Here is a 27,776-nt window from a genome sequence, read left to right on the forward strand (position 1 = left end):
TATAAGTAAAAAAGGTTAATCTAGATTGCGCATTTCAGTAAAAATATTGTATTATTTTGTTGGAAGCTTGTTCTATTTACATACAATTTGCATTTAATGTATATATGTTATATAACTGTGTTTGCAGTCTGATATTTCAGTATCATACCACATCAACACGGGACTGAAATAATGACTTCGTTAGTAGATATTCCTATTGACTATCAACAAAGTGTAATTGAATTTTCGACATCTTTGTATCAAGGATTAAACAAGCAAGACAGTTTATGTATGTCACCGTATAGTATCACAGCGGCGTTTCTACTGTTGATGGTTGGAGCAAGCGGACGACCAAAACAACAAATTTCATCTGCTCTTTTTCAAAATAGTATATTTTCAGAGGAGGAAAAGTTGAGATATCACAAGTCACTTAATAGCTACATAATTCATCAAGCTGGTGTAAATGTAAGTTTGGCTAGTGCAAATAGGCTTTTTGTAAATAACCAAATCACAGTATTGCAGAATGTCCGAGAAAAAGCAAAAGAATACTTTGGAGCTGATATCAGTTTAAAAGATTTTACAACACCCAAGGCATCTGCACTGATAATGAATAGATGGGTGTCAAAACAGACAAACGGCAAAATAAAGGATTTGATCAAGGAGGAATGGATAGATTCAAATATGGAAATGTTCATTATAAATGGGATATTGAACAGATATATCATGTTAAGAAGGGGTATTTGCGAAAAATACCAGTCGAGAGAATGCTAAATTTCACGAGCCGTAAGGCGAGGGAAATTCATTCTCAAGACATGATATATCTGTTTAATTACACCGAATGTTAAAGTCATAAGAAACCTCAAATAAAAAAAAATAATTCATATGTTTTTTATAACTCAATGGATAGTTTTCATTATAAAACTTATGTACATATACTTTTTTCTGAAGAAAATTCTTTAATTTATTAATATTTAGAAGAAGTTTACTTATTTGAATTGCTTCCTTCCAGCAAGCAATTCCCCCGACATATTTTCTGTATGCAAGGTGACCTCAGTGTGACCCATCTCGTAAAAATCCGGTGACCACAATACGCATGGATGTCCTTAAAATAAACTATTATCTGAATTTACATGTTAAACACGTGCTCAATTTCCATGCTTTTTTGGTTTTTTTTCGTCAATTGTTGACAAACAGGTGGCAATCGTTAAACTTCGGTTTCAAAACACGAAGTTTAATTACCTGCCATATTTTCACAACAACACTGACCGATTGAAAAAAATAATGACGATTATACGAAATTTACAAGAAAAAAATGATAAATTTGAGCACAGAAGACTAAGTTTATGATGTTTGTTTGCATTGGTTCAAGAATTGGAAGAACATTATTTTTCATCGGTCACTCGTTTCTTATGACTTTAATGTACTAAAACGCATTGATGATCGTGACGTTACAAGCGTCCAGTCGGATAGAGTATTTTTTGGCAAATACCACGGCAGAGAGGGTAAAAAAGGCATATCCTTTTAGCAAATACCCCGGCGGCGTTAAAAATGAACGATATTCATTTGATAACAGTAAATTGGTGAAAAATACACTGGCTATTAACCAATCAAAACCCCGGATTCTTACATAAGGTGTAATTAATTTTAAAGCAACATGGGAGAAGCAATTTTCACCGAAAAACACAAGAAAAGAAACGTTTTACCTTCCTTTCGACAAAACAATTGAAATTGACATGATGAACATACGAACAACTGTTCCATATTTCAAAGGACAAGACTTCTCCGCGATAGCGTTACCATTTAAGGGTGGAAATTTCGATATGGTAGATACCAGATGAAAAAGTAGGACTCCAGAATATTGAGACTAAAATTACACCGGAATCCCTAAAAACGATTTCCACTGGATTTAAAAGCAGTTTTAATAGTATCACCGTTCCTAAGTTTAAATTACAGTCTGAGTTTGATCTAAAAGAAGAATTACCAAAACTTGGAGTTACAGAAATTTTTGACGAGTTAAAGGCTAACTTCACAAAACTTATTGTTGAGAGGACACCCAATTTATTCGTCAAGGTTGCTCTTCATAAAGTCGTCTTCAACTTGAACGAAGCAGGAGTGGAGGGAGCTGCTGGTACAGTCTTTGGAATAGGTTCCAAAAGTGGTGGAGGCTTAGAATTTACAGCCAATAGACCATTTTTGTTTTACGTCAGAGATGTCAAATCTGGTCTCATCTTGTTTATTGGTCGATAACATCCACAAGTCAACGCTGGATAATCACCATCAACAAAACAATAATAATTCTCTAATTAATTGTACATTATCAAATTCATTTGCAGATCAAATCTTCACTGTTTAAATTTGCTATTGAAGCTATTAAAGCATCACATTCATTTTAGAATAAGAACGTATTTAGTTATTTGTTATTCAAATCTGCCAATACAAGAGATATGGTGATTGATTTTCTACCATTGCCTTGCTCGATATAACATATCAGTGACAGGATAAATGGCGAGAACTTCAACAAGTCGGCTACCATAAAGTGCAACAAACAAGCCGGTTAAAAATATTTTTTTAGTGCATTTACATATCATTAAAATATCGCTAGAACCTATGTTTCAGCAAAGATTTTTATTTCTTCTTTCAATCTTAACCAGTTCTTTTTACAATCTTTTGTAGACGAAACTTGCGTCTTGGATACACAATTTTAAATCTGGTATCTTTGCTGAATTTTGTTTAAGAAATCGGACTTAAAATACACCCCTATTTTGGTATTAATCCTGCATGTAAAGATTCATGTGAACTGAGAAAATATTAGCTTGAAAACAATCAATGTGAATTTTTAAACATTCTTATAATCTAATTCATGATTTTTAAAATATAATTTGTTCGAATGTATTTTACAAAATATCTGGTAGACCTAACAAGATTGGTTTATAAATCATAATCTTGTTAGTACGTATAGGGATGGAAATGTATCTTTTAGGAAAGTCTGGTATTTTTGTCCTCTGCATTTTAAAAAAATTGAAAACAACACGTTTAATAATTTCTTGCGTCCGAACCTCTTTTCTGGATTTACCTTCATTAGGAATGCTCAAATCCAAACATATGAAATCCAAAGATGTATAAGTACCGAAAACTCTGAAAAGCTATGTGTCAAAAACTACCTTAAAAAATAGTCAATATTAAATATTAAAGTTGTAGAGTATGTCCTTTGGATATTGCTCAATATATAATTTGTAAAACTTAAATTGTCGTAGAGCGTTCCTGATGAAGGTTATTTTATACAAGTTCTCCGGATTATACAATTTACAAAAAGGTAATTTTTAATTTTCTAGTTTGTTGTACTTAACAAATCAGATCAAGTATTTTCAGTGCAGCCGGCTAGAGGATGTAAAAATTCATTTATATCCTGCTAATTTTACAATTTGTCAATTACCTACAACAGTAGCAACAGCACAGACCTTAAAAATAAAAGTTCAAAGAGTATGTTTAACATGTTCAACCCATCATTATTTTATTAAGGAAGGACAATGGCTATTGTTATCTTATAGTTCGTTTCTATGTATGTTGCATTTTAGTGTTTCTGTTGTGTCGTTGTTCTCCTCTTATATTTGAAGTGTTTTCTGCAGTTTTAGTTTGTAACCCGGATTTGTTTTTTCTCAATCGATTTATGAATTTCGAACAGTGGTATACTACTGTTGCCTTTATTTAAAAGCTCCACAGAATTTACACATTTATTCTATGTTCCTATACTTTCCAAATCAACACAAATGGTTAAGCTCAATCACTTGTTTATAATAGAAACGTGTCAAATATCTGTACACCTAGATTTTTGTTTACACTAAACTTTTGAGTTTTTAATTTTGAGTCGCATTAGGGATATTGACCCAAAATGGTCACTAACTAGAATTAATCTTCCCCAAGTAAACGTACGTGTAAATACCAAACTTCAAAGGAAATTCTAAAGCTCAAACTTATCAAACGAATGGAAATATATGTCATATTCCTGACTTTTTTTACAGGCATGTCCTTCTGTAGAAATTGGTGGATTAAGGCTAAAGAGATAGCTAGCTTAATCTCCCACTTGTATGACATTCGCATAGGATTATCATACTGACAGCAATGTTTGAGCGAAACAAACAAACGTAATAGGTACAAATGTCAAAAATAGGGGCTCAGCAGCCAACACTGTGTTCAAATCTTAATCACTTTAAAAACAAATAACTATTTCAACTAAAAAAAATGAAATTGCATAAAAACATTATATAGACTTATTTCATAAGCAATACCGAAACACAAGAATGCTTAACAGACCATAGTGCCATAACACAATTACACAGGAGGTATAAATACCATGTAACACCAAACGTATATTGGCAAAAATGAACAAAACCGAAGGGTTAAAAATATGTAAAGACAAAACAATAACTGAACAGTTTGAATGAAAAACTTATTCTAAATGAAATTTAAAATGGAAATAGTTAATGTGTCAAAGACACAACAACCCGACCGAAGATTAGACAACTACCGAAGTAGTGTTTTTCTGTGTGTTTCTTCGACATTTAAACTGTTATTCAAGACAAATCTGTTCTGGTCATAACGATAAAGCTATAGCTCGTACCGTTGTTATCGATGACTGCCAGGTTTTGGGTTTATACTCGCTTTAATATGCTGGTCAGCAAGTTGAATGATGCTGCGTTATATTTCAGGAGCATTTCGGTAAGCTTTTTTAATATAATGTATTCAACCATTTTGATGTAAATTAAAACATATAAACTGGTTGTCAAAACCGATGAACTTATCTGCCTACGTCTAAAGAGACTTAAATATTTGCGGGATAAAAAAGTATACTCATCATAGATACCAGGATTAAATTTTGTATATACGCCAGACACACGTTAAGTCTGACTGAAATACATTTTTGCTTCAAACTTTAAGTAAAAACTTCAATCTTAAAAATTTTGTAAATTGCTATAGCCTTATATGGCACTAATCTTTGACATTTCAACTCTTAAAACTCTTACGAGTGAGTACGGCTACTCTTTGCAAGACTTATTAATTTAGCATACCATGAGATACTTTATCAGACTGCGACATGCACACAAACCTAAGCTTAAGATACCAATGTTGTCTTTTAACCTGACGCTAGTTAACATGAAAAGGGAAGATGAATCAATATAATTGAAATATTGAAAATTTCAAAATAGATTTAAGAAGATGAGGTATGGGACAACTCTCAATTCAAGTCACAAACCATTATAGGTCCACGTACGGTCTTCAACACGGAGCCTTGGCTCACACGTAGCAGCAAGCTATGGAGGGCCACCAAATTAATTGTTTTGAATCATTCAAACGGGAAAACCAACGTTTTAATCTATAAAAGTCATTTTTAGAGAAACTGGAAAAGCTTATGAACCATAGAAATAAACGACAACAACTGATATGAGTTTGTTTTTTTACACAATCCAATTTTTTCTTGCCTTCGGCTGCTTTCACCTCTCTGATCGGGTTGTTGTCACTTTGACACATTCCTTATTTCCATTCTCAATTTTATTATATAATCCATATGCCAAATTATAGTTGTAATCCTGTAACAAAATATGCTATCCATAGCACTTGTGGTGAGTTGGAAGTCAGAACCAATCAGCAAAGATACTCATCTTGTTTTTATGATGTTAGTAAAGACAATATATTGTTTTCATTGGTCCTTTTTATGTGCACGTGGATTCACCGAAATTTAATCATTCAGCTTGAGTCTCATTTTTTCACTAATGGTTTGTTAACTCCAGCGATAAATTGCTTTAGTCTTTTATTAAAACTATTTTTGAAAATCTTCGATTTCAATACTCTTCAGCTTCGTTTGCCCTTTCGATTATTAAGATTCAAGCGCAACTGATGAGAAATATGTTGATGACACGCGTATCTGGTGTATACAATTTTTAGCCTAGTATCTTTGTTTACCTTTTTTTCTGTCTTATTTAAAAAAAAGAATATAAAGAATTTTATTTGAAACTGGTTGACCTCTAGATTTTTTTTGGACTTTGTAATGTTTACTTTTATTTCCACTTTTGCTTGTAATAAAGTCCTGATATGACTGCTCTACATTGGCCATGTAGCAGTAAATGTTTAAAACATACAAAATTTATGAATACTAAAAGGGTGTATGCATGTCAGGTTTAGGATTTATTTTGTCGGATGTGTGGACTCCTTGGTATATATCTTACGACACAAGGTAAAATATCTGGCACCATATCACTCACTTTTCTTTTCATAGAAGAATTCAGTTGCTAAAAAAAAAGTCGTAAGCAAATTTAAAAAAATCAAATATCACAAAACTGAAATCCATAATTTATGCATGTTTTTAGCTTATTTTGTTCTTTGACTATGCTCTTCTGACTTAAAGTATCAATTTTAAATTCTAGGTTCTTGTTTAAATTATCCTTACTAAAGTTTTAAGATTTAAGCGAATGATAACGTTTCGGGTGAAAGAGAGGCATTCGTGGACAATGATATGTGACTTTCATATCAGTAGTGACAACACAGAATTTAAAAATAAATAAGAACTCAAATAAATATCGAATATGAACCCCCATGAAAAATTAGGATATTGCGGGTTTTTATTAAAGGGTAAACTACTCGTGGGTTGTGCCACTCATTGCAAACACAATCGGTGATAAGTCGTAAACGGTATTTTCACAGTGAAGATTAAGAGACCGGAAGTATTGGAACGACATTGGAACGTTCTAGTGGTGACATAGGTTTAATAATGAATAGTCGAACTTCATCACTTTAGAACTCATGATCTTAAAGCTTCTGTGTAGGAAGTAAACATAATCAAGGAAATCAGCAAGCCGTGGAATATCATCTACTTGGATGCATACTTCATATGCAGATGTGACTGAAATATTAATACTAAAACAATAAAAGAGGGACGAAAGATACAGTCAAACTCATAAATCGAAGTTCCCGACAGAAAAATCATCTTACTTGTCGTAGCGTTAGGCTCTAAACCAACCCTCATAATATGTTGACGTAATTCAATATAATGAGCAGACTTAATCAGGTTAAAATTCAATACGCCAAAAACGCGCCTCGTCCACACAAGACTCACCAGTGACGCCCAGATATAAAAGATCGAAAGTGAAAAAAGTACAAAGTTGTACAGCACTGAAGATCAACTGTTGAAAAAGATTGTGTCAAATACGGCTATGTTTTTATGCTTGGGATAAGAATATCCTTAATATTTAGAACAATTAATGCTATTGCAAACAGTAAATTTTATCAAATGAATATACAAGATATACATAATGAAACTGAAGTATCAACTAATTACAGAAAACAAAACCCGAATACATAATGCAAAGACCAACACAGAATAGACACACCCGACTCAGTCCAGGCCTCACCGCAATCAATCATAAAAATGACGTCACATACGATGGTGAAACGACACAGACATTACGTCACATTTGAATTTATGAAATTTCAAAAAACAGCACAAAAATGACGTCGTTTATAAATTTCCTGTTTACAAAACATTGAATTTTATGAAAAACTAAGGATTTTCTTATCCCAGGCATAGATTACCTTAGCCGTATTTGGCACAACTTTTTGGAATTTTGGATCCTCAATGCTCTTCCACTTTGAACTTGTTTGGCTTTATAAATATCTTGATATGTCACTGATGAGTCTTATGTAGACGAAACGCGCGTCTGGCGTATTAAATTATAATCCTGGTACCTATGAAAAACTTTATCTCAAAAATTAGATAGAATTAGGATTGATTTAAGATTATAATAGAACTAAATACTGATATTACATTTAAACACAATGCATATTGCAATACTTATTAATAGCAATTAACTATAATATATACATGTATATATGTCCGGATAATTATAAATTCAACTTCAAACGTACCAACAAATCTATGGCTTCCATGAATTATTTCTTAATTCAACAACACAAAATATATTGAAACACTTATATTAAACTATTTAGTGAAAGAACATCATCTTTATAGCGGAACAGCTAAATGATACTTATAGCTTCTTATAATTCTTCTTTAGAACCAAACATTTAAACTGCAATTTGTATGGTTCTACAAAAAAGTAAAATAACCCAAATACCTTACACGACAGAAAAAAAACAAATCGGACAGCCCCTCAACAAGTGGCAAAATCAAAAGTATCAAACGAAATAAATAAAACAAACTGTCATATATCTGACTTCGGACAGGCATTTCCTTGTCTAGAACACGGATGGTTAAACCTGGTTTTATAGTTAGATTATCCCCTCACTTGTATGACAACCCAAACCCTTCCAGTATATTACAAGTTAAGGACAATAGAAAAAGTCAGCAAAAAGAGGAATGCAGCTGATTCCCATAAGAATGTCGACTGAAAACAATTAACAAGCGTTGTAAATAAACAAATCAGTCACCATGATGATGATGTACTTATCAGAGAACGTTTATCCGTATCGGAATTGGTGTTTTTACTTTTCTTGAAATGTTCAAATTACAGACAGGTACCAAATTCTGTAAGGCATCTTATCTATAATTCAAAAATATTTTACTTAAATAAAAAACAATACGACAATCTGTACATTGCAACGTTTCATTATTTTTATATCTATATACGATAACGAAATTAATCGGAATATTTTTCCATTTGTAATATGCAAATACCCTAATTATGTTCACTTAAGTGTTATATTTTTCCGCATATAAGCAAATACACAACAGTAATAAAACAACTGTTGGTTAAGCTAAGAAGTTTAGTCTAATTGTCTACTTGAGCACAAACCGAATATTAGTTTTTTAAACCTATTTTATAATCACATAAGATTTGCATTTGTTTGCACATGCTTTATAAAGTATTGGTTGCAGTCAGATTTATTTCAGTCTAGCGTCTTCTACTTAACAGGACTGGGTGATGCCTATATGATGGCAGGAATTCCTGTTAACTACGGACACGGTTTAATTGAATTCTCGACATCTTTATATCGAGAACTAGATAAGACGGAGAGTGTATGTATATCACCGTATAGTATCACTGCGGCGTTTCTATTGTTAATGGTGGGTGCAAGGGGACGGTCACAACAACAAATATCAGCTGTTCTTTTTAAAAATAACATATTTTCAGAGGAAGAGAAGTTGAAATATTACAAGACACTGAACAGCTATATAATTCAAAAAGCTGGAGTAAATGTGAGTTTAGCTAGTGCAAATAGATTATTTGTAAACGACAGATTCACAGTACTGCAAAATGTAAGAAAGAAAGCAAAACAATATTTTGGGGCCGATATCAGTTTGAAGGATTTTACAAGACCAAAGGCATCTGCATTTGTGATGAATAGATGGGTGTCGAAACAGACAAACGGCAAAATTAAGAATTTGATCACAGACGATATGATAGACGATGCCACTGTTATGTTCATAATAAATGCAGTGTATTTTAAAGCGACTTGGGAGAGACAGTTTTCACCAAAATTAACCAGCAAGCAAAACTTTCTGCTCCCAAACAACAAAACGATTGAAGTTGACATGATGAGCGTAAGATTAATGGTTTCATTTCATAAAGGCTTTGACTTCACTGCTATAGCATTACCATTCAAGGGAGGAAACTTTGATATGGTCTTCATTTTACCAGATAAAGAAGTGGAGCTTAAGCATATTGAATCGAGAATATCATTGAAATTCTTATCGGATATTTCTTCTGGATTTAATAAAAAACAATTTGATATCTTTATTCCAAAATTTAAATTAGAGTCAGATTTTGATTTAACGGAAGAACTACCTAAACTTGCAGTAACTGATATTTTTAAAGCAGGTGAAGCTAATTTTACCAACCTTATTGTTGAGAAGACACCAAATTTATATGTTAAGATTGCTGTTCACAAAGTTGTCTTCAATGTGAACGAGGCAGGTGTAGAAGGCGCTGCAGCTACAGCTTTTGGAATTTCATTTAGAAGTGGCGCACGACTGTTTTTGGCAAATAGACCCTTTTTGTTTTATGTAAGAGATATCAAATCAGGTCTTATTTTATTTATTGGTCGTTTCTATCCTAAAGTCGGATAAATTATGATAATCATACACAAAACGACATTACTTTCAAAGCATGATGATTTCAACCAATAGCAGTTAAAGCAAATCCAAGGGCTGTTATTTGATCACAATGATAATGCTTTGTTCAAATGAAATAATGAAAATATTACTGTGAACTATGTGTCATATTAAAGAATTAATCTTGATATGAGATAACTGGAAACGATTTTGTAAATTTATTGCAAGATATGAAGTAATTAAAACCTTGTGTTCCAAGAAGTTTGTATTCCGAACTGGAATGTTTGCATACATTAGATGTATTATATTAACTTATTTGCATACATCATTAATCTATTATGTAGATACAAATAAAAGTATAACTTCTGTGAGCCAAACTCAAGCTTGTGATCAATTTTGTGATTTTATTATACAGTAAAACCTTCTTAAATCGACCTCTACCAGCCTGGACGAAAGAATTCGTCTCATCCGAGGTCGAGTGTGACTGCATTCCTTTGAAATGTATAAAATACCAGTATGACATTACTGTAAACTAGATATTTTAATTATTGTAACTTTTTTTTCGGTATGTCAATTAATGATTGTGTATCCAGTCTCCATATTTTTTCTTTCTAGAAATAAAAATGTGAACAAGTTTAACGTAGTTTATTCTTTACCCAGCAATTATCCAGTAAGTAAATATTGAAGACCGCAGTTTACTTTTAATATTGTGGCTCATTGTCACTCAGACCAACCATTTGATATCTAATCACATTTATTTTCATAAAAAAAACAATACATACCTTCACCAGTATCTTTGAAATGAAAGCACTAGCTATAGATAAATTGCATCATAATAATTAAACACACAAGTACAATACAAAAATTAACAAATAAAATCGATACAAAAATATTTACCAAGGGCTTTCACTATCAATGATGGAATCACTGGCGAAATTAAAAAAAGTCCCGAAAGATCACTGGGTCGTCTGCTTTATGATTAACTTTCCTTCAAGCTGTTGAAGTAGCAGTTGATCTTGGCGAGAGTTGTGGTAGCTATTGTTCTGTGTTGTCCTGAACTTCAAAGTATGACTGGTACGTGGCAGTAATCTCATTTATGGAGGATAAGCTTTGAAAGGGTTTTCTATCGTTATCGTATCATCTTCGTGACTGTCTTTTGTTTCTTTCATGGTCAAAATTATGTTGTTGATAATATACTCGTCTGTTAGTGGCTCAGTTAGTGAATTATCAATGTGGATGCTGTTTTGTTCTGTGAAATTAATTCTTACAAGACGGGCTAGTGGAATACCATCGTCGTCGTCACCTTGAAACACTGAATATAAAATGTCAACACTGACATCTGCATGTCTAGAACAGTTGCTTATGTTGTGGTCATGCACTATAGATTATAGAATAACTCGGGAAGCGAAACAAGTCATGGAAAAATACTGCTGAGGCCCGATTTCCTTCTGCGTTGCCCTGAGTTTCAATGTATGACAGGTACTGTGGATTCATTTGTGTTCGTGGGTACCAATTTTCGTGGATTGAGTAAAACTGGCATTTTCGTGGATATTTGATTTCGTGATTTTGCCAATCTCTGTATATAAAGCCTATAGAAAATGTGTAGTACGTTGAACATTGGAATTCGTGGTTTACATTGGTATCCAACGAATTATAATGACTCCACATGGCAGACAAGCCTTGGGCGGTTTTTTGTCGTTATCGTATCCTCTAAGTTACTGTCTCCTTCTGTCTTTTTCAGTGTCGAAGTTATCTTGTTGATGATATCGTCGTTTGTTAGTGGCTTAGTGATTGAATTATCAATGTCGAAGCTGTCGTATTCTGTGAAATTAATTCCTACAAGACGGGCTAGTGGAATATCATCGACGTCGTCATCTTAAAACACTGAACATAAAATGTCAACACTGACATTTGCCTATCTCGAACAGTTGTTTATGGGTTGGTTGTGACTGAAACCAAGCTCGGTGCAGAAATCGGAGTGCATCTAGGATAGTAACAATTAACTCTGTTTTACTCTCGGTTCTTAGAATAAGTTTTATCATGACTCAGCGGAAGTGAACTTCAGAAGGATACCTTTGTCAAAGGGATGCGTCTAACTGGTTGCAAAATGTGGTAGTAAACCAGCTTAATATTTTTCAAGCCTTTAACGTGCAGATGGCAGGGCAGTTGTCCTCTATCATTGCTACTTTCCGTTGCTGCCGTTAAACATTCTTGTCAAGCTTGTTTGACCAATTAATAAAGGTTTCTTATGTCATCCATGCTTTTTGATTTGCATCATACTGTGTTGGTAGCGAATTGATAATCTAAAAGAATCTTTGGTGATCTGATTTACAAAAAGATAGCATTTGGACTTTCACAAAACCGGAGACCGTTATCCTCTCTTTACGCCTTTTACTACCAATACAAAAGAGAGGAGAAAGACACCAGAGGAACAAATTATAATCATAGATCAAAAATAAACTGACAACGACATGGTTGAAAAAGAAAAAAAGACACCAGAAAAACAATAATATACAAGACTCAACATAGAAAACTAAAGACTATGCAACACGAATCCCACAAAAACTGTGGATGATCATAGCTGCTTAGGAAGGATAAGCCGATCCTGCTCCACATGTGACAATCTACACATTGACGTTAAGTTTATTCTTATATGTTTAAATATCATCATTCATAGACATTCCATCCAGTAAACCACTACCATGATATCCTTCTATTTCAATCTTTAGCCCGCTGCATTTTACATCAATGGCGTTATGGTAGGAATAATATCAGTTGTTATGTTTTACAATGTTTTTGTTGAAAAAAGAAGGCTTTTCGACGACAATTCAAGCCATTTTTTTTTTGTAATTTCTTTGTACGAAGAAGTATTTGCGTTGAACACTTTCAGTGCAATGCATATTATTTCATAAGCAACACCTTTAGAATGTGTATATGACGAAAATTGCAAAGAGAAAAAATTGACATTCAATGAAATTGGTGCAATTGTACACTTTATTTTTCGTTTGCTGCATGATTTACATTTTTTGTCAGCGTTTAACAGTTTCCTGGATTAAACTCCCTTTTACAAACCAACGCCTGTGTAAATAATTTCGATAGTACCTGAAGTGGATACCTTAGTATGCAGAATTGTCAAATTTTGCAAATGAATCCAACATTAAAATAATACTCAAAATTGACAACAACACTTCAAATGGTCTCAATTTCATTTATTATGGTCTACATGTTTTGCCTTACATACACGCGAAACATGTAGACTATAGCAAGTAAAATTAGAGACCATTTAAAGTGTCAATTGTGAGTATTAGTTTCCTGGATTGATCTCGTTTTTATAACGCTTGTGATCAGAATTTTGATACATAAATTGAACATCTTTGCTTGATTTTATAGTGATAAGGAATCGCGAATATAACATAATGTTGACTGCTGTGTCCCTAATTTTGATCTTTTTGCCTATTTTGTCTGTTTGTTTTGTTCACACGTGGTTGTCAATATAATGGAATTTGATGAGACTGTCATACAGGTAAGGGGTTTATCAAATTTTAAAATATGGTTTAATCCACCATTTTCTACATAAGAACATGCCTGTATCAAGTCGGAAATATGACATTTATTATCCATTCGATTGATGCGTTTGAACTTTTGATTTTGCCATTTGATTAGAGACTTTCCTATTAGAATTTTCTTCTGATTTCAGTATTTTTGAGATTTTTTATGTTTTTGTTTTACTATTAGTCGAAACCGATACCCATCAGTAAAGTCGATGGAAATTAGATAATGAAAATTTAAGTGTATCAAGTGTACCCGAATATACTAACTTTTTTCCTGAAGCTGACAATATCATATATTTTATTACATAAACATAAATTAATATTTCCTCGCGTTTGTCACTAGTTTGTTGACACCATATATCTATCTGAACATCCAATTGATATAGCATATTATTCACAAAGTTAACACTATCAAAATAAGATAGTCACGAAAAAAGCAAACCTGTCAATGAAAAGGCTTGAATAGGAAGATTTACTATATAAGTCAAATTCAATCTGTGTTGGTCATCGCGTCAGATATAAGAAGATGCGACATGAGTGCAAATGAGACAACTCTCTATCTAAGTCACAATTTGTAAAAGTAAACCATTATAGGTCAAAGTACGGTCTTTAACACGGAACCTTGGTTTACACCTAACAGCAAGCTATAAAGAGCCCAAAAATGTCTTTAAACCATTGTAACGGGAATGATGGCTACTTTAAAACAAAGCATGGTTTACTGTATTTTATAATAGAGGTGCAGTCAATAGATCTGACTGTTTCTTCAAATTCCCGCAATTCCTCATCTAATTATTTATTTTACTTTAGTATCATGGATGATGAAAAATTGATTAAAAAAATTAACCACAGTTGGTTGATAGTTTTATTCATTAAAGGTTGTATTACACAAACGTCAAGGATCAGGTAAAATCATAACTATATTTATGGTCCGCTAAAGTCAAAATAACAACTAACACATATTATGATGATGCAGGCCACAGATGTGACAGTTTATGTTTCAAAATCAATCATATCAAAAGATACATGTATAAAATTTGCATACACTACAATTATAAGTACCAATTATGAATTTAAATATACAATACTATCATTAGACATTACAGTCTGAACCAATGAGCATATTATGTAATAAATGAAATTATTGAAATTGAATTTTTTGAAAAGTCAATCAATTTAGAGTTATCTCCCCTTGACTATAAATTTGTTAATAATAGTGTAACATTTCAACTTTTGGGAGCAGATACCACTCTGTTTGTCCTCATCTAATTCAACAATTAACTTCTTTTCAAGGTGGAAGAAGGGGGAGGGAGAGGGGATTAAAATATTTTATGAAAATTGAATGTCACCAAATCTCTGTGTGTTCTTCCTTTGGCAGCTATTTGGAAAAGAGGCTCGAAATTAAAACATGTGCTTGAAGTAACGCCCCCTTATCAATTGCAAAATTCCAAAGATTTTCAGGTTAGATAATCACATATGTACCATCCGTAACTTTTTCTACATATTTCTAAAATTTACAAAACATGATAACACAAGACTGAATACAATTAAAATTTAGTCTCATTGTACCATAAAGTCACCTATGCTGCACATAAGTGTATATATAAGGAATCAAAAGTTTTATGTTACAAAAAAGACTAAAATAACTGTTGCTTTATATCGTTTTCTATCTAGTGAGAAGTCAATATTGTATGTCCTGCGAAGTTGGTCGCTGGCATTTCCGAATAAACTGTGTTCTGTCAATTGATAGGAAACATTATTTCCTTTCTATGTTTTGGTATTTCTTGTTTTACGCCTTGATAAACCCTCATTTTTCCCGTTTAAATTCGATAACTTATCAGCCTTGGTTTATATTTTTCATTGTGAAATTACTATTTCTTATGGAGGCAGATATAGAGAAGGCGCTTCTGCCGAAAGAAATTCACCAAGTGTTATTTTGTTTTTTTCTTTAAGCGGATACGTAATTTGATGGAGTAGAAATTGGGTTTGACAGACCAGGCTATATCATTAATACAACATTTCTCCGTATGCAATTTGTTATTTGTGTGAAATAAATATAAAATGAACGTGTTTTTATTTGTTCATCTGATCATTTTCGATATTTTGCAGTAATACATAGTACATTGTAAATTTTTTATCTTCGAATATGCATATGAATGTTTGTTAAAATACGCAATTATCTACAAAAAATTACATTACTATGAAACACAAATAGTGAACAAACATTATACATGACTAGGCACTTGTCTGATTTTGTTTACAGCTTTCTCTTGGTTGGTATGTCTCTCACGTGCGATTCTCTGATATTTGAGAACGTAATGAAAGATGTATTGAATGATTTATACATGTTTTGCAACTTGGAATTCCTCCAACCAATAGGTAGCCATTTGTCCTTTTCCCTATAAAGATACACAGATTGTTAGTGTAGAATTTCATCTTAGTCTAGTGTTAGTCCCTATCTGCAACCACCAATGAAGCTAATTGAATCATCGACACAAATATTACTGCACCTGATGCGCATTTCAACAATATATGTCTTTTCGGGACCGAATTCTAACAAAATAGTCGTGCTTCTTTTCTAAAGGATGACGAGAGATTCAGTTTCGAACTGAAGTCTCGTAACAAATAACAAACAACATATTTGATGTACCTATATTTCTCTAATTTGATATTTGAAAAGAATTGGAATACAAACAAATTAATTTAGTTCATCCTAGCTCTTTTCTGAATTGTTCGTTATCGGGAATTGACAAGTCACATATTTTTAAAACCAAACATGTATTTTTTACTTGATTTATTTCACTTAACTGAACGGAGTTTAATTGGCTCGCTCATCACAGACCAGGCCATCTATAGACAGGTGTTTTGGAATAAACCTATCAATTTAGTGTCCAGAGTAATGGTAATTGATCTAGTTAAAACGCGTAAATAATATATGTGTATTCGCAAAATAGACAAAAAGACACGGACGTTCAAAACGTATGCATATGTCATTATTATATATTGTTTAGCCATACTTTTTTTGTACCTTGCATCCCGAATGCTTTTTAGGGGAATAGGGGGTGCACTGGGAAAGTAAGTTGTGAATAGAATTTTAAAGGAAGGGAAAAAGTGTTTAAGTAATTGTTTAATGTATCATTTTTCTGAATCACGTTTAAAATAAATCTCACAATCGGAATGTTTTAAACAGAATACTACAACAACCTATACTTTACCTCAAGATTCTCTGCTAAAGCTCATACAAGTGCTAAAAATTTTAAACTATTCTATTTATTCCATGTCGTACCCTCAGTTCCTTTGTAAATCTGTTTGATAGCACTAATTATAGGCGATTAAAAATCAGTAATAATAATTATAACGGTAATCAATCGTATTACATACATGTATGTACATCTTCAAATATACCGATCTTTTGCAAAATAAACGTAAGCTCCGCCAGATCACATGAAAAAACATTGGAATGATTGTACTCGGGGAAAGGAATATTTGCTTGCAAGTACATAACAAGTAGCATACATTATTACCTTAACATCAATAAGACCTCTGAACTCTGTTATAAAATTCCCATGATGGCTCAGGATTTCTTGTGTGACACTACTTATATGTATCTTTCCACCTAAAATAAAATAAAAATAATTTCATTACAACAATTCACATGGCCTCCTAAAAGAAAAGTAAAAACTAATCTTACAAAACTTTCCATGGCCAACTTCAAGGATTTGTATAGAATAGAGACAGAAGATGCAAAGGTAATATTAAAAATCCATAATTCGAAGAAAAACAAATAACGCCTTGTATAACTAAAATCGAAAGCGACGAAACGATAAACAAGTCCTAAAATACTTCATCGAAATTTAAGAATGATTGCTACGAACCCCACCGAAAAAGGGAAAACCATTAACTTCAAAAGAAACAATAGTGGGTGGTTTGACAGTAGCAGCGTTTCTTCTATGAATGCATGGCGCAGACTAACACTAAGTTAAAATGTCATATCCAGCTCAATGAAACATTAAATGTTAACAAATGTCAAACTTAATCTGTTTCGAAGAAGAAAAAAACATTTCAGAACCTATGTTTTTACCATCTTAGCTCATCGGATAACTGATGCCCATTATAATCAATACGTTTTTAGCTAAGCCTAACGTTTAACTAGTTTTATTTCTAACCAGGTGATTCTAGCTTCGCTTTTTTGTAACTGTTATTTGGCATTATCAGAAGGTCCTTTTGTAAGCTAATTATTAGAAATTTCTTGTATGTGGCATAACATTACGTACAGTAATTTAAAAAATATATAAAGCGAAATACAAGTCCTGCAACTAGAAAACTCAAGTAAATCTTGAAATATCAGAAACAAATGATAACGCTAACATAGCAGCCACATATTCCGTCAACAGTTATGGATCTCGAAAGGAATACAATACCTAATCATTTTAAATATCACCTGCCATTCTAAATATCCTTCTCATTATATTTTATAACAACTATACATACGTCCATAAAACCAATATATTGCCTTATTGGTCAGATCTAATTACAGCTTCGATGCAGTATCGCATACGTGTTTATGAAAAATTGTCAATTTATGAACACCCAAAGAAAATACTAAAGAACTTTCATCCGAAAGAGAAAAAATATAGTTTGGGCTTTGAATCTATTTTGTAAGATTACTCAAAGTTTTGTACTATCTTTACTAGATGGTGTGCTTAAATGTTCAAAAGTAAGCTATACTATTGTTAGACCGTAATGTACACACATTCAATCAACCCTGATCGGTGTGGTGTATGACAAGTAATCCTTAATCTATGCATTGTTTTAACGTTCGCAGCAAAGGTAATCCAAAGCGTTGCTAGCGATCGTTGTTATCTTGTCGAAGAGATATATTTTGATCCGAGTTAAAGACCTTGACTTTGAGATGAAGACAGTAGTCAAATCGCTAGCCCTTTATTCGTGTTTTGCAAGACATTAACCCGATTTTGAGTCTTTCTTTTATATATGGTCTGTTTTCTAAATCACAAATACTCCAAAACATGTTTAATGAACGTATGAGTTCTTTTAAGACGCTAGGTAATTTCAATACATACTAAATGAAGGCTTACCGATGCCGAAAGACTGCATTCTAGATGCTGTATTGACTGTGTCACCAAACAGACAATATCTTGGCATTTTAGTGCCAACACATCCAGCAACGCATGGTCCTGAAATATACCAATGGATATTAAATAAGTAATAATAATAAAACATAGTATTACTATAAAGTAGGCGGTGTGAAAAGAACTATTATTTGGTTCCTGAGATTGCAAATATATTTAAATTAACTAAGTAAAAGAATTAAGTTAATTTGATGTATACATGAGCAAGTTAACATTAACTTTAGATTTTAATGCAGACATCTCACGGTTCTGATGTCACTCTCTTGTTGTAGATGTAAATAGTGATTAACATATAGCTTTCTGTGAAGATAGAAATTAGCAAACGTATTGACATCTTTTTAGATATATTTTGAATCAAAATATACATGTTGGGTTTTTCCAAGTCTCATAAATCGAAGAATTTAATTTGAAGGTTAAAAACAAAAAAAAAAGAGGCAGAAAGATACCAGAGGGACAGTCAAACTCATAGATTAAAAATAAACTGACAACGCCATGACTAAAGAAAAGTAAGACAAACAGACAAATAATAGTACACAAGATAAAACATAGAAAGTAAAGACTGAGCAAAACAAACCTCCACAGGTGGCAACATCTGAGGGAAAACCATTAACTTCAAAAGAAACAATAGTGGGTGGTTCGACATTCTTCTATGAATGCATGGCGCAGACTAACACTAAGTTAAAATGTCATATCCAGCTCAATGAAACATTAAATGTTAACAAATGTCAAACTTAATCTGTTTCGAAGAAGAAAAAAACATTTCAGAATCTATGTTTTTACCATCTTAGCTAATTGGATAACTGATGCCCATTATAATCAATACGTTTTTAGCTAAGCCTAACGTTTAACTAGTTTTATTTCTAACCAGGTGATTCTAGCTTCGCTTTTTTGTAACTGTTATTTGGCATTATCAGAAGGTCCTTTTGTAAGCTAATTATTAGAAATTTCTTGTATGTGGCATAACATTACGTACAGTAATTTAAAAAAATATATAAAGCGAAATACAAGTCCTGCAACTAGAAAACTCAAGTAAATCTTGAAATATCAGAAACAAATGATAACGCTAACATAGCAGCCACATATTCCGTCAACAGTTATACAAAAACCACAGAAAGACAATAAAGAATATAAACAATTTATGAAATTCTAAAGTAACTACCGATGAAAACATATTTGAAGATCAAGATATATACTCTTACCGTTAAAATTAAAGTTTACTTTAAAATCTTTAGATTATTTAAACAAAACCTTTAACGTAACATAGACTATATATAGATAAATCAAACTTTAATGAATACGGGAGATGGCATAACAAACATTTTTGAACAACCGAAGAACTGGATATATAAAGAGTTTCTTTTTAAATCCACGTGCATTTTACAAATACAAAATAAACATGCCATTCTTAAAGTCATCTAAAACGAGTAACTGATGAAAAATAATGTTTATCCAATTCTTGAACCAATGCATGTACATATCATAAACTAAGTCAACTGTGCACGTTTTTGTCATTTTGTTACGCATTTATATCGTATAATCGTCAAAATAATTTTCTCTCGGTCTATTATGATGTGAAAATATGGCAGCTAATTGGTTGTCGTGTTTTAAAACCGATGTTTACCGATTGTCACCTTATAAAAGCTCTGATTCCTTTCACGGATTTGGCTATACTTTTTGGACCTTTTGGATTATAGCTCTTCATCTTTTATATAAGCTTTGGATTTCAAATATTTTGGCCACGAGCATCACTGAAGAGACATGTATTGTCGAAATGCGCATCTGGTGCAAGAAAATTAGTACCGTTATTTTTTTTTATAAGTAAACCATCAATAAACAATTAAAACAAATCTTTAAAATTTGGACAAATTATATAATTGTCTTGAGAAAAAAAGTATATGTACATAAGTTTAATGATAAATAGAAGCCAATTAGTTATAAAAAAAAATATGCATCATTGTTTTAATTTAAATTTTATATGACTTCAATCAAATGAATGAAAACTAATGTCGAGTATATGTCAATGAAATAGCAACCCAATGAAACATTGAATACAAAAATCTTTTTGAACCAACCTGAATGAAGTCCAATTCTTATTTTCAAAGTTCTACCCGGCATATGTGGTATATCATACCCGTTGACTTCCTGTCGGATTCTCAAGGCCATTAATGCTATTTCCGGAGCATGATTCCATCCGTTAGGTGTCGGTACACCACTGGCAACCATGTAAGAATCACCAATCGTTTCCACTTTATAAACATCATACTTATCTATACATTCGTCAAATAAACTGCAATAACAACATATACATGTATTGGGTAAAATTGAAAAAAATAAAAGAGGAAATTGGTGCAAGTTCTACGTTTACAGTGTTCGTACATGTACATGCGTGTTTTATTTGCAACTGGATTTCAAACAAACAACAATCAATTAATCATTACGTTAACACTGTTATTATAATGGGTAGGTTACACTCATAGTTGTGTATTTAAACTTTAAGATATCAATCGTTAAAAAGGGGACCTAAAGAAACCCAAAACATGGACCAAATATCAGAGCACAACTGACAATTTTCTTTTTTTATCGACTGCAACATTCTGGTAATAAACAATACACACTTGTGTGAGATTATTTTGAGTTGATGAATAACTGTGGAATTAAATAATCTCATCATAGATACCAGGACTAAATTTTGTATATACGCCAGACATTAATAAGCTGTTGAAATATGTCAGTCATTTGATCAATTTTGTATAAGCTATAAACTAAAAGTTTGTGAAATGGTGTTGAGCTTTTGATTTTGTCATTAGATAAGAGGCTTACGTTTTGATTTTTTCTTGGAGATATTATTTAACCTTTTATTCCATTCAGAGTAAAATCATTATTTCTATTACCTATCCAGTTTTATTAATCAGTTTTTTATAAAGTTTTACTGGATTTCTAAATTTTTGTAGCACGTCATCTTATAAAAGTTAAGAATAAACATACCTGTATAAGTCATTTAGTAGGTTAACAATTTCAATTGGGCTACTTTCAGCTCCTAGTTGCGTAAAGTCTACAATATCACTAAAGTATATTGTCACTTCATTGAAAAATTCCGCAATAGAAGACGTCCCTGTTTTCAAATTTATTACAATTTGTTTTGGTAACATCTGATAAAGTAAAACATCAGTCTTGTTTTTCTCTGTTGCTATCTTGTCGGTCTTTCGTTTAATTTTCTCAGCAAACTTTAATAAATTTCCTGTCATTTTGGCAACAGAGTACACATACGATGTAAACAAAATAGCGCTAACTGTTACAACAGCTATCAAAGTAGATAGAAAGAGATTAAACTCAAACTGGGCAACTATTTGTATAGCTTCTGAAAATGATTGTATATCTGTGTTGATAGCTTGTCGAATTTCGAAAAATATATCAATGAATATTGTCATGTTACTAAACCATTCTATACTTTTAGTTTCTCTTTCAGACTGTGACGTAGTGGAACAAATATTTTCATAATCCTTAAACAATTGAAATGAATAATATTGATCGGCAAAATATGACAAGTAAGCAGAGTTTTGCATCTTTTCTCTGACTTGTGTTTCAATGATCCCATGATGATGTATTGCTGTGTCTAAAAACGCCGATGACCGTCCATGTAATGTTATGTAGTATGTCTCTATTTCTGTAGATTGCCATCCACAAGATGTAAAAAATGTCGTCCCAAGAGCTCTTTGTATCCCTATGTCATCTGTCAATGATAATAGAGCTTCAGTAGCCACCACCATCTGTTGTACTGCTGCATTATCCGATGGAGTAATAGACTGAACTATATACTTCAACAAGGCATGAGTAATTGTAGTATAATAGTCTAAATTATAGATGATATTTATAGATCTGTTCTCAACATACCTTCTATGATCAGCTAGCGATGATAGCAAATCTTCTACTGTCCAATAAGAATTCCTTACAAAAATACCAGAGTAAGGCCACTTTACGCTGATCAAACTTGTATTCGTTTCTTGTCTCAGTATATGAAGCTGGTTTAATATAGCAGATGATACATTTGATGTCCCAATGAAAGATGTAGACATGCCTCGTTCTCGTTGTAGATGCTTTATCAGTTCACTCATTTTAAAATTGTACTCTATATTCTCTATAGCTATTGATGTACTTTGTCGGATTCTAGATGCTCGATTTAATGAAATTCCAGACAGCATTATTATTGCTGATATAGGAATGATGATCACAACGAACATTTTCCAGTGGTTACATAAACTTCTGATTTCAGACGCTCTTGCTTCCTCCACTGCATCGCTATCACTTTGCTGGTCATTCTCGTTACTTTCACTTTTAACGCAAGATCTAACTTCTATCCCTGACTCCGGAATTATGCTGCCTTTTTTATTGCATTTCATCATATCTCAAATATGTACTGATTTCGAATGTTATTGTTTATTTTCTGTAAATAAAAAACAGATTATGAAGTTACTTGGAGACTGAATCATTCCGCAAAATACAATCGATAGGAGTATTGAGTAAAATTATATTATAGATACATGTCATGCTAACGATTCCAATTGTCGATGTTTTACTTATCTTTCGCGGACAGTTCTAGTCGCCGGATAAAAGCTAGTTTTACTTCATAGCGCTTTTTTTTATCTGAGCGTCACTGGTTAGTATTGAGTGGACGAAACGCGCGTCTGGCGTATCTATTTTCAACCTGGTACCTTTTGTTAGTCATTATTCGTGTGTTTATCTGTCCTTTATATTCTCCTACTTATTTGTATTGTAGTCCTGTCATGTAATGTTTTCATTTTAATGTTATATTCAATATTGCCATAAAAGCGGGAGGTTTGGCTAGCCACAAAACCAGGTTTTGTTTTTTTCTCAATCGATTTATGAATTTCGAACAGCGGTATATTACTTTTGCCTTAAATGTTGGGGTTTTTTTTGGGGGGGGGGGGGGGGGGTAAAACAGTCAGGAGTTCTTTTTATCAACGTGTTTTCAGCATCACCCTTTTAAGTGAATTCTGTTTTGTAAAATCACTGAAACAGTAATTTGAGAGGCGAATTTAAAACTTTTAAGTAAGTATTCATAACATTGCTTAATATTTTTTTTAAACGAACTTGATTTTTTTATATGATTGAAAGACATTAATTTCATTGACACAAAAAAATAACTGTAAGCATGCAGATAAAAGAGGGGCAAAAAAATACTAGATGGACAGTCAAACTCATAGATCGACAAATCCATGGCTAAAAAAAACAAAAACAAACAGACAAATAATATTACACAAGATAGGGTATGTTGCTTAATGAACCTGTCGGTGTAAAAAAAAACTTAACAGTTAATTTGAAATATGAAATATGAAATTTAAACTGGAATACTTTGTAAATCAGAGCAAATCCTTCCGGATGATATTTGATACGTAAAGTAGAAACAGTTTTCAAAGGTATCAGACTTATAATTTATAAAGCCAAACAAGTTCAAAATTGAAGAGCATTGTAAACCAAAAATTCCAAAATAAAATGACAAATACGGCTAAGGTAATCTATGCATGGGAAAAGAAAATCCTTAGTATTTCGAAAAATTCAAACTTTTGCCAACAGGAAATATATTTTAAAAATTACCATATAATTAATATTCATATCAACACTGATGTGGTGACTACATCAGGTAACATAAAACCTTTTGTCTGATTGCTGGAGTAGTTTTATCATATATTTGATGACAGAAAAATTCCAAAGATGCTTTTTAAAGCTTTAGCGCTCATTTTTACTGCACACTGCTGAAATTATTTTATAAATGGAACAGATAATGCATCTATGTATGCAAATTACAGAAACAACATGTCACTTAATTGAAAATTTATTAAATTGGCATTTAAAGATCATATTCAAAGGTAACACCATAATCACAAAAAAAGTGATTTAAATTCACTGAAATTTTCAAACCACTAAATAGGGGATAATGCAAACATATGATTAATTTGTACCACTAACTGGTACAATTGATAAACTCTTTTCGTACCAATATTAAAATACTGACAATAGAATGCACCAGACGTACCGAATGTACTAGACATGTGACAGCATATTGTTTTTTATGTTTTTGTATTACCTATTATTGTAGATATAATGCGTAATGATGGTTTGTGGAAGAATATTTTTAATCACGGACAATTATGATTATTTCGCCGAGAATAACAGAATATATACAAGATATTAGCTTATTAATCGACTAGCTCATTCGATAGTTGTTTTGTATAAACGTGTTCTATTCATATCGAGTGTAAATGCGTCAATGGCAGTCAGAGAAATGCATTACCATGTACAATGCAAAATTCTTCGTACATTATATTGACAGAATGTATGATCAAACGTTTTCACAACATTTTAAATTCTACTAGAACACACCCGTGATATCGCGGGTCCGTGACTGAATTAAAGTATATAACTATGCGCAAGCCTTATTTTAGTATTAGTATTGTCATCTGATAAAGTCATGCCGATTATAAGATACACAGTTTTCTCTGCTTTCAAATCTTTCTGTTTGAACCCGTCGAACTGGAACTTGTCAATTATTGGTAATATTAATTATTTGGAAAACAAAAAGTCCTGGAATGGAGTATTTTTTAATCAACAGCATTGTCCTATATTCGTTATAAATAAAGTTGAATCCTTTGATTCGCTGTTTTACGTCATGCCCGCTAACAAATTGAAAACTGTACCTATTCGCCTTTTTTAGTACAGATTTTTAGTATTCGTATTGTTATCTTAGAAAGTCTTACTGATTAAAATACTACAATAGGTAACAATTTGACAATTTAGTAGTGTCAACCCTGTGATTATGACCCGTGTATATAGCATATTATCCTGAATACACCGTTGGTTGGTGCGCCTGTCGATGCGGAACGTACCGATAAGAAAAAGGTAACAGGTGAATATACTATTGGTATCGGTATCGGACTCGACACGGAACTTCTTAAATATTGGCAATATTAATTACGTGGAAAACAAAAGGGCCTGGAGTGGTGTAACTTTTAATCTTCACCTTTGTACCATATTATTTATATATAGAGTTGAATTCTTTGATTCGTCGTTTTTACGTGATGACGGCTGACAAATTGGACCTCGTAATTTTTATATTATATATATAGTATGCTTTCTTTTCAATTAAATCTATAAAAACAAAATCAATGAACGTTCCAATCAATTCCATATTCGAAGAACTTACTTCGTGTTACAATGATAACTTGAAGAATTAAGTTCAATCAAATTATCAATAAGTTTACATAGATAGTATGTAAGTTATCGTGCTTTATAAACACTATTGTCGTAAAAGTTATGATTTGATATCTATGTTAACAAGAATTATACAGCAAGTCATCGTATCTATGATCCATTTTAGTAACATTTATTCATCGCTACGAAATATAAACACACCATAAGAAGAAACCAAAAGCAAACACCAGTCTAAAAGAAGTAAAATTCACGATAGAGAACGATCCCGTTTGACGTAGGTGTTAATTCTATTTTATCGTTCGATACTGAAATATAGAAAGGATGTTTCTGATTAGTAGTAGCATAAAAAATCTTACCACAATTTCATTTATTGTTCTTTATCTCCTATTTTTTATCTTCCTTCCTTTTGTTGAAAGATTTGTTCTGTGTATTGTAGATTACAACTAGGAAATATATACTGAAGCCAAATATTCATTGTATTGATCATTTAATTACAGATTCTACTTCTGGCGACTCAATGAAGAAAAAAATAATTATAGATAAAAAGCACAGTACATTAATTATACTCCTAACGTTATTACTACCTACATTTTTAATAGAAAATACAATTATAGCATTCTATAAAATCTATATGACATATCATTGTGTTCTTTTTCTAAATTTGATAACGATATTTAATGGGGTTGTTAATTAATTAATAACACCTTATCCAAAGTATCTGACGTCAGGATAACTGTTCTTTCAATAATCAACTGCAATTTAGGTCATTTGAAAAATCATGAAAAACGTTGAATATGTTTTATATACTTGAGAGGTGACGTTTTACTTTGAATCTAATGTTCGTATTTTTTCTTGTAGAAAAAAATTTACATTTTCAAAATCTTCATAAATGAACTGATTTTGAATTATTGTCATTCGCCGATATTTTCCCGTATGCATTAACCTTAGTTACTCGTTAGAAATTCGATCAACGCACATCGCAAGTCCGAGGGGGAACGCTGTGTCAAAAGAATATAAACAACCGTTCACTGGAATGTTAATAGTAAGAACGAGTTATTAAAAAATATAATTCACCATTTCACTTTTTCACTTTTTCGACCTATAAGAAACCCAAATCATAATCGTTTTAGTTTGTGAGTCACATTTAATAAAATGTTTGATAAGAAAATATGTCATTTGGAAAACCTCCATAGGCCTGAACACTGTACAAATATCTTTCGGTTCTTTATACCTTAGGAATTTTAACAAAATACGTAAAAATGGATCTTCCTTCACGCTTCAAAATACAGGAATGAAATATGTCTCTCTTCATGCCCACCGGGGGAAATTCTTTTTCTCTATATGACCAATGATTGGAAGCAAGTTTCATTAAACTGCCGAATAAAATAAATTGATTTTGAATAGTTTTAAAAGACTTATCTTTTGACATAATTCAGAAAAAACTGTACACCAACTTTCGAGATAGTATATGAGAAACATTTAAGTATCTAAAATGTAAACATCTATATAAACTAAAGTGATGTTTCTTCTAACATTACTGTGTAATGCTAGTAAGACCATGACAACGAAACATGGAAATATAGGAAGCGGTAAGGCTGCACATATACCGCCACATTTAGAAGAAAAATTTGTAGTGACAACATTTGATCGGAAGTTGTTATTTTCTACGACAGGATGGAATATTGCAAATAGTTTGAGTACCTTTTACCCTAAGAAAAGGTCAGAGTAATAATTCGATACTAGTAAAAATGAAAATAATATTAATGCAATAACTGATGGAATATCGGCCATTTAGAACGATACAAAACA

The 27,776-nt window shown here is 32.1% G+C and overlaps 2 protein-coding genes and 1 pseudogene across 2 annotated transcripts; 2 read left to right on the forward strand and 1 right to left on the reverse strand.

Annotated features, from left to right (window-relative positions):
- On the forward strand, nucleotides 1–2,327 carry LOC139524983 (antithrombin-III-like; annotated as a pseudogene).
- A 6,495-nt stretch (nucleotides 2,328–8,822) lies between these two features.
- Nucleotides 8,823–10,678, forward strand: LOC139523164 (antithrombin-III-like). Its single transcript, XM_071316969.1, has one exon. The coding sequence runs from the start codon at nucleotides 8,921–8,923 to the stop codon at nucleotides 10,055–10,057; it is 1,137 nt and encodes a 378-aa protein (XP_071173070.1). The 5' UTR covers nucleotides 8,823–8,920; the 3' UTR covers nucleotides 10,058–10,678.
- A 5,031-nt stretch (nucleotides 10,679–15,709) lies between these two features.
- LOC139524984 (uncharacterized) lies at nucleotides 15,710–23,172 on the reverse strand. The gene is made up of 5 exons (XM_071320155.1): nucleotides 21,726–23,172; nucleotides 20,813–21,027; nucleotides 18,687–18,785; nucleotides 17,115–17,206; nucleotides 15,710–15,989 (listed from the first exon to the last, which is right to left on the reverse strand). The coding sequence occupies exons 1-5, from the start codon at nucleotides 23,138–23,140 to the stop codon at nucleotides 15,930–15,932; spliced, it is 1,881 nt and encodes a 626-aa protein (XP_071176256.1). The 5' UTR covers nucleotides 23,141–23,172; the 3' UTR covers nucleotides 15,710–15,929.
- Nucleotides 23,173–27,776: the final 4,604 nt, after the last annotated feature.

The sequence above is a fragment of the Mytilus edulis genome, chromosome 5 (assembly GCF_963676685.1).
Source record: "Mytilus edulis chromosome 5, xbMytEdul2.2, whole genome shotgun sequence".
Classification (NCBI taxonomy): Eukaryota; Metazoa; Mollusca; class Bivalvia; order Mytilida; family Mytilidae; genus Mytilus; species Mytilus edulis.

Excerpts from the sequence above, each read along its gene's own strand:
- LOC139523164 (XM_071316969.1), top strand. The coding sequence starts at position 8,921 with ATGATGGCAGGAATTCCTGTTAACTACGGACACGGTTTAATTGAATTC.
- LOC139524984 (XM_071320155.1), bottom strand. The coding sequence starts at position 23,140 with ATGATGAAATGCAATAAAAAAGGCAGCATAATTCCGGAGTCAGGGATA. Across the intron at positions 21,028-21,725 it reads CTACTAAATGACTTATACAG|TTTATTTGACGAATGTATAG; the intron begins GTATGTTTATTC and ends TTGTTATTGCAG. Across the intron at positions 15,990-17,114 it reads GAGGTCTTATTGATGTTAAG|GGAAAAGGACAAATGGCTAC; the intron begins GTAATAATGTAT and ends GTATCTTTATAG.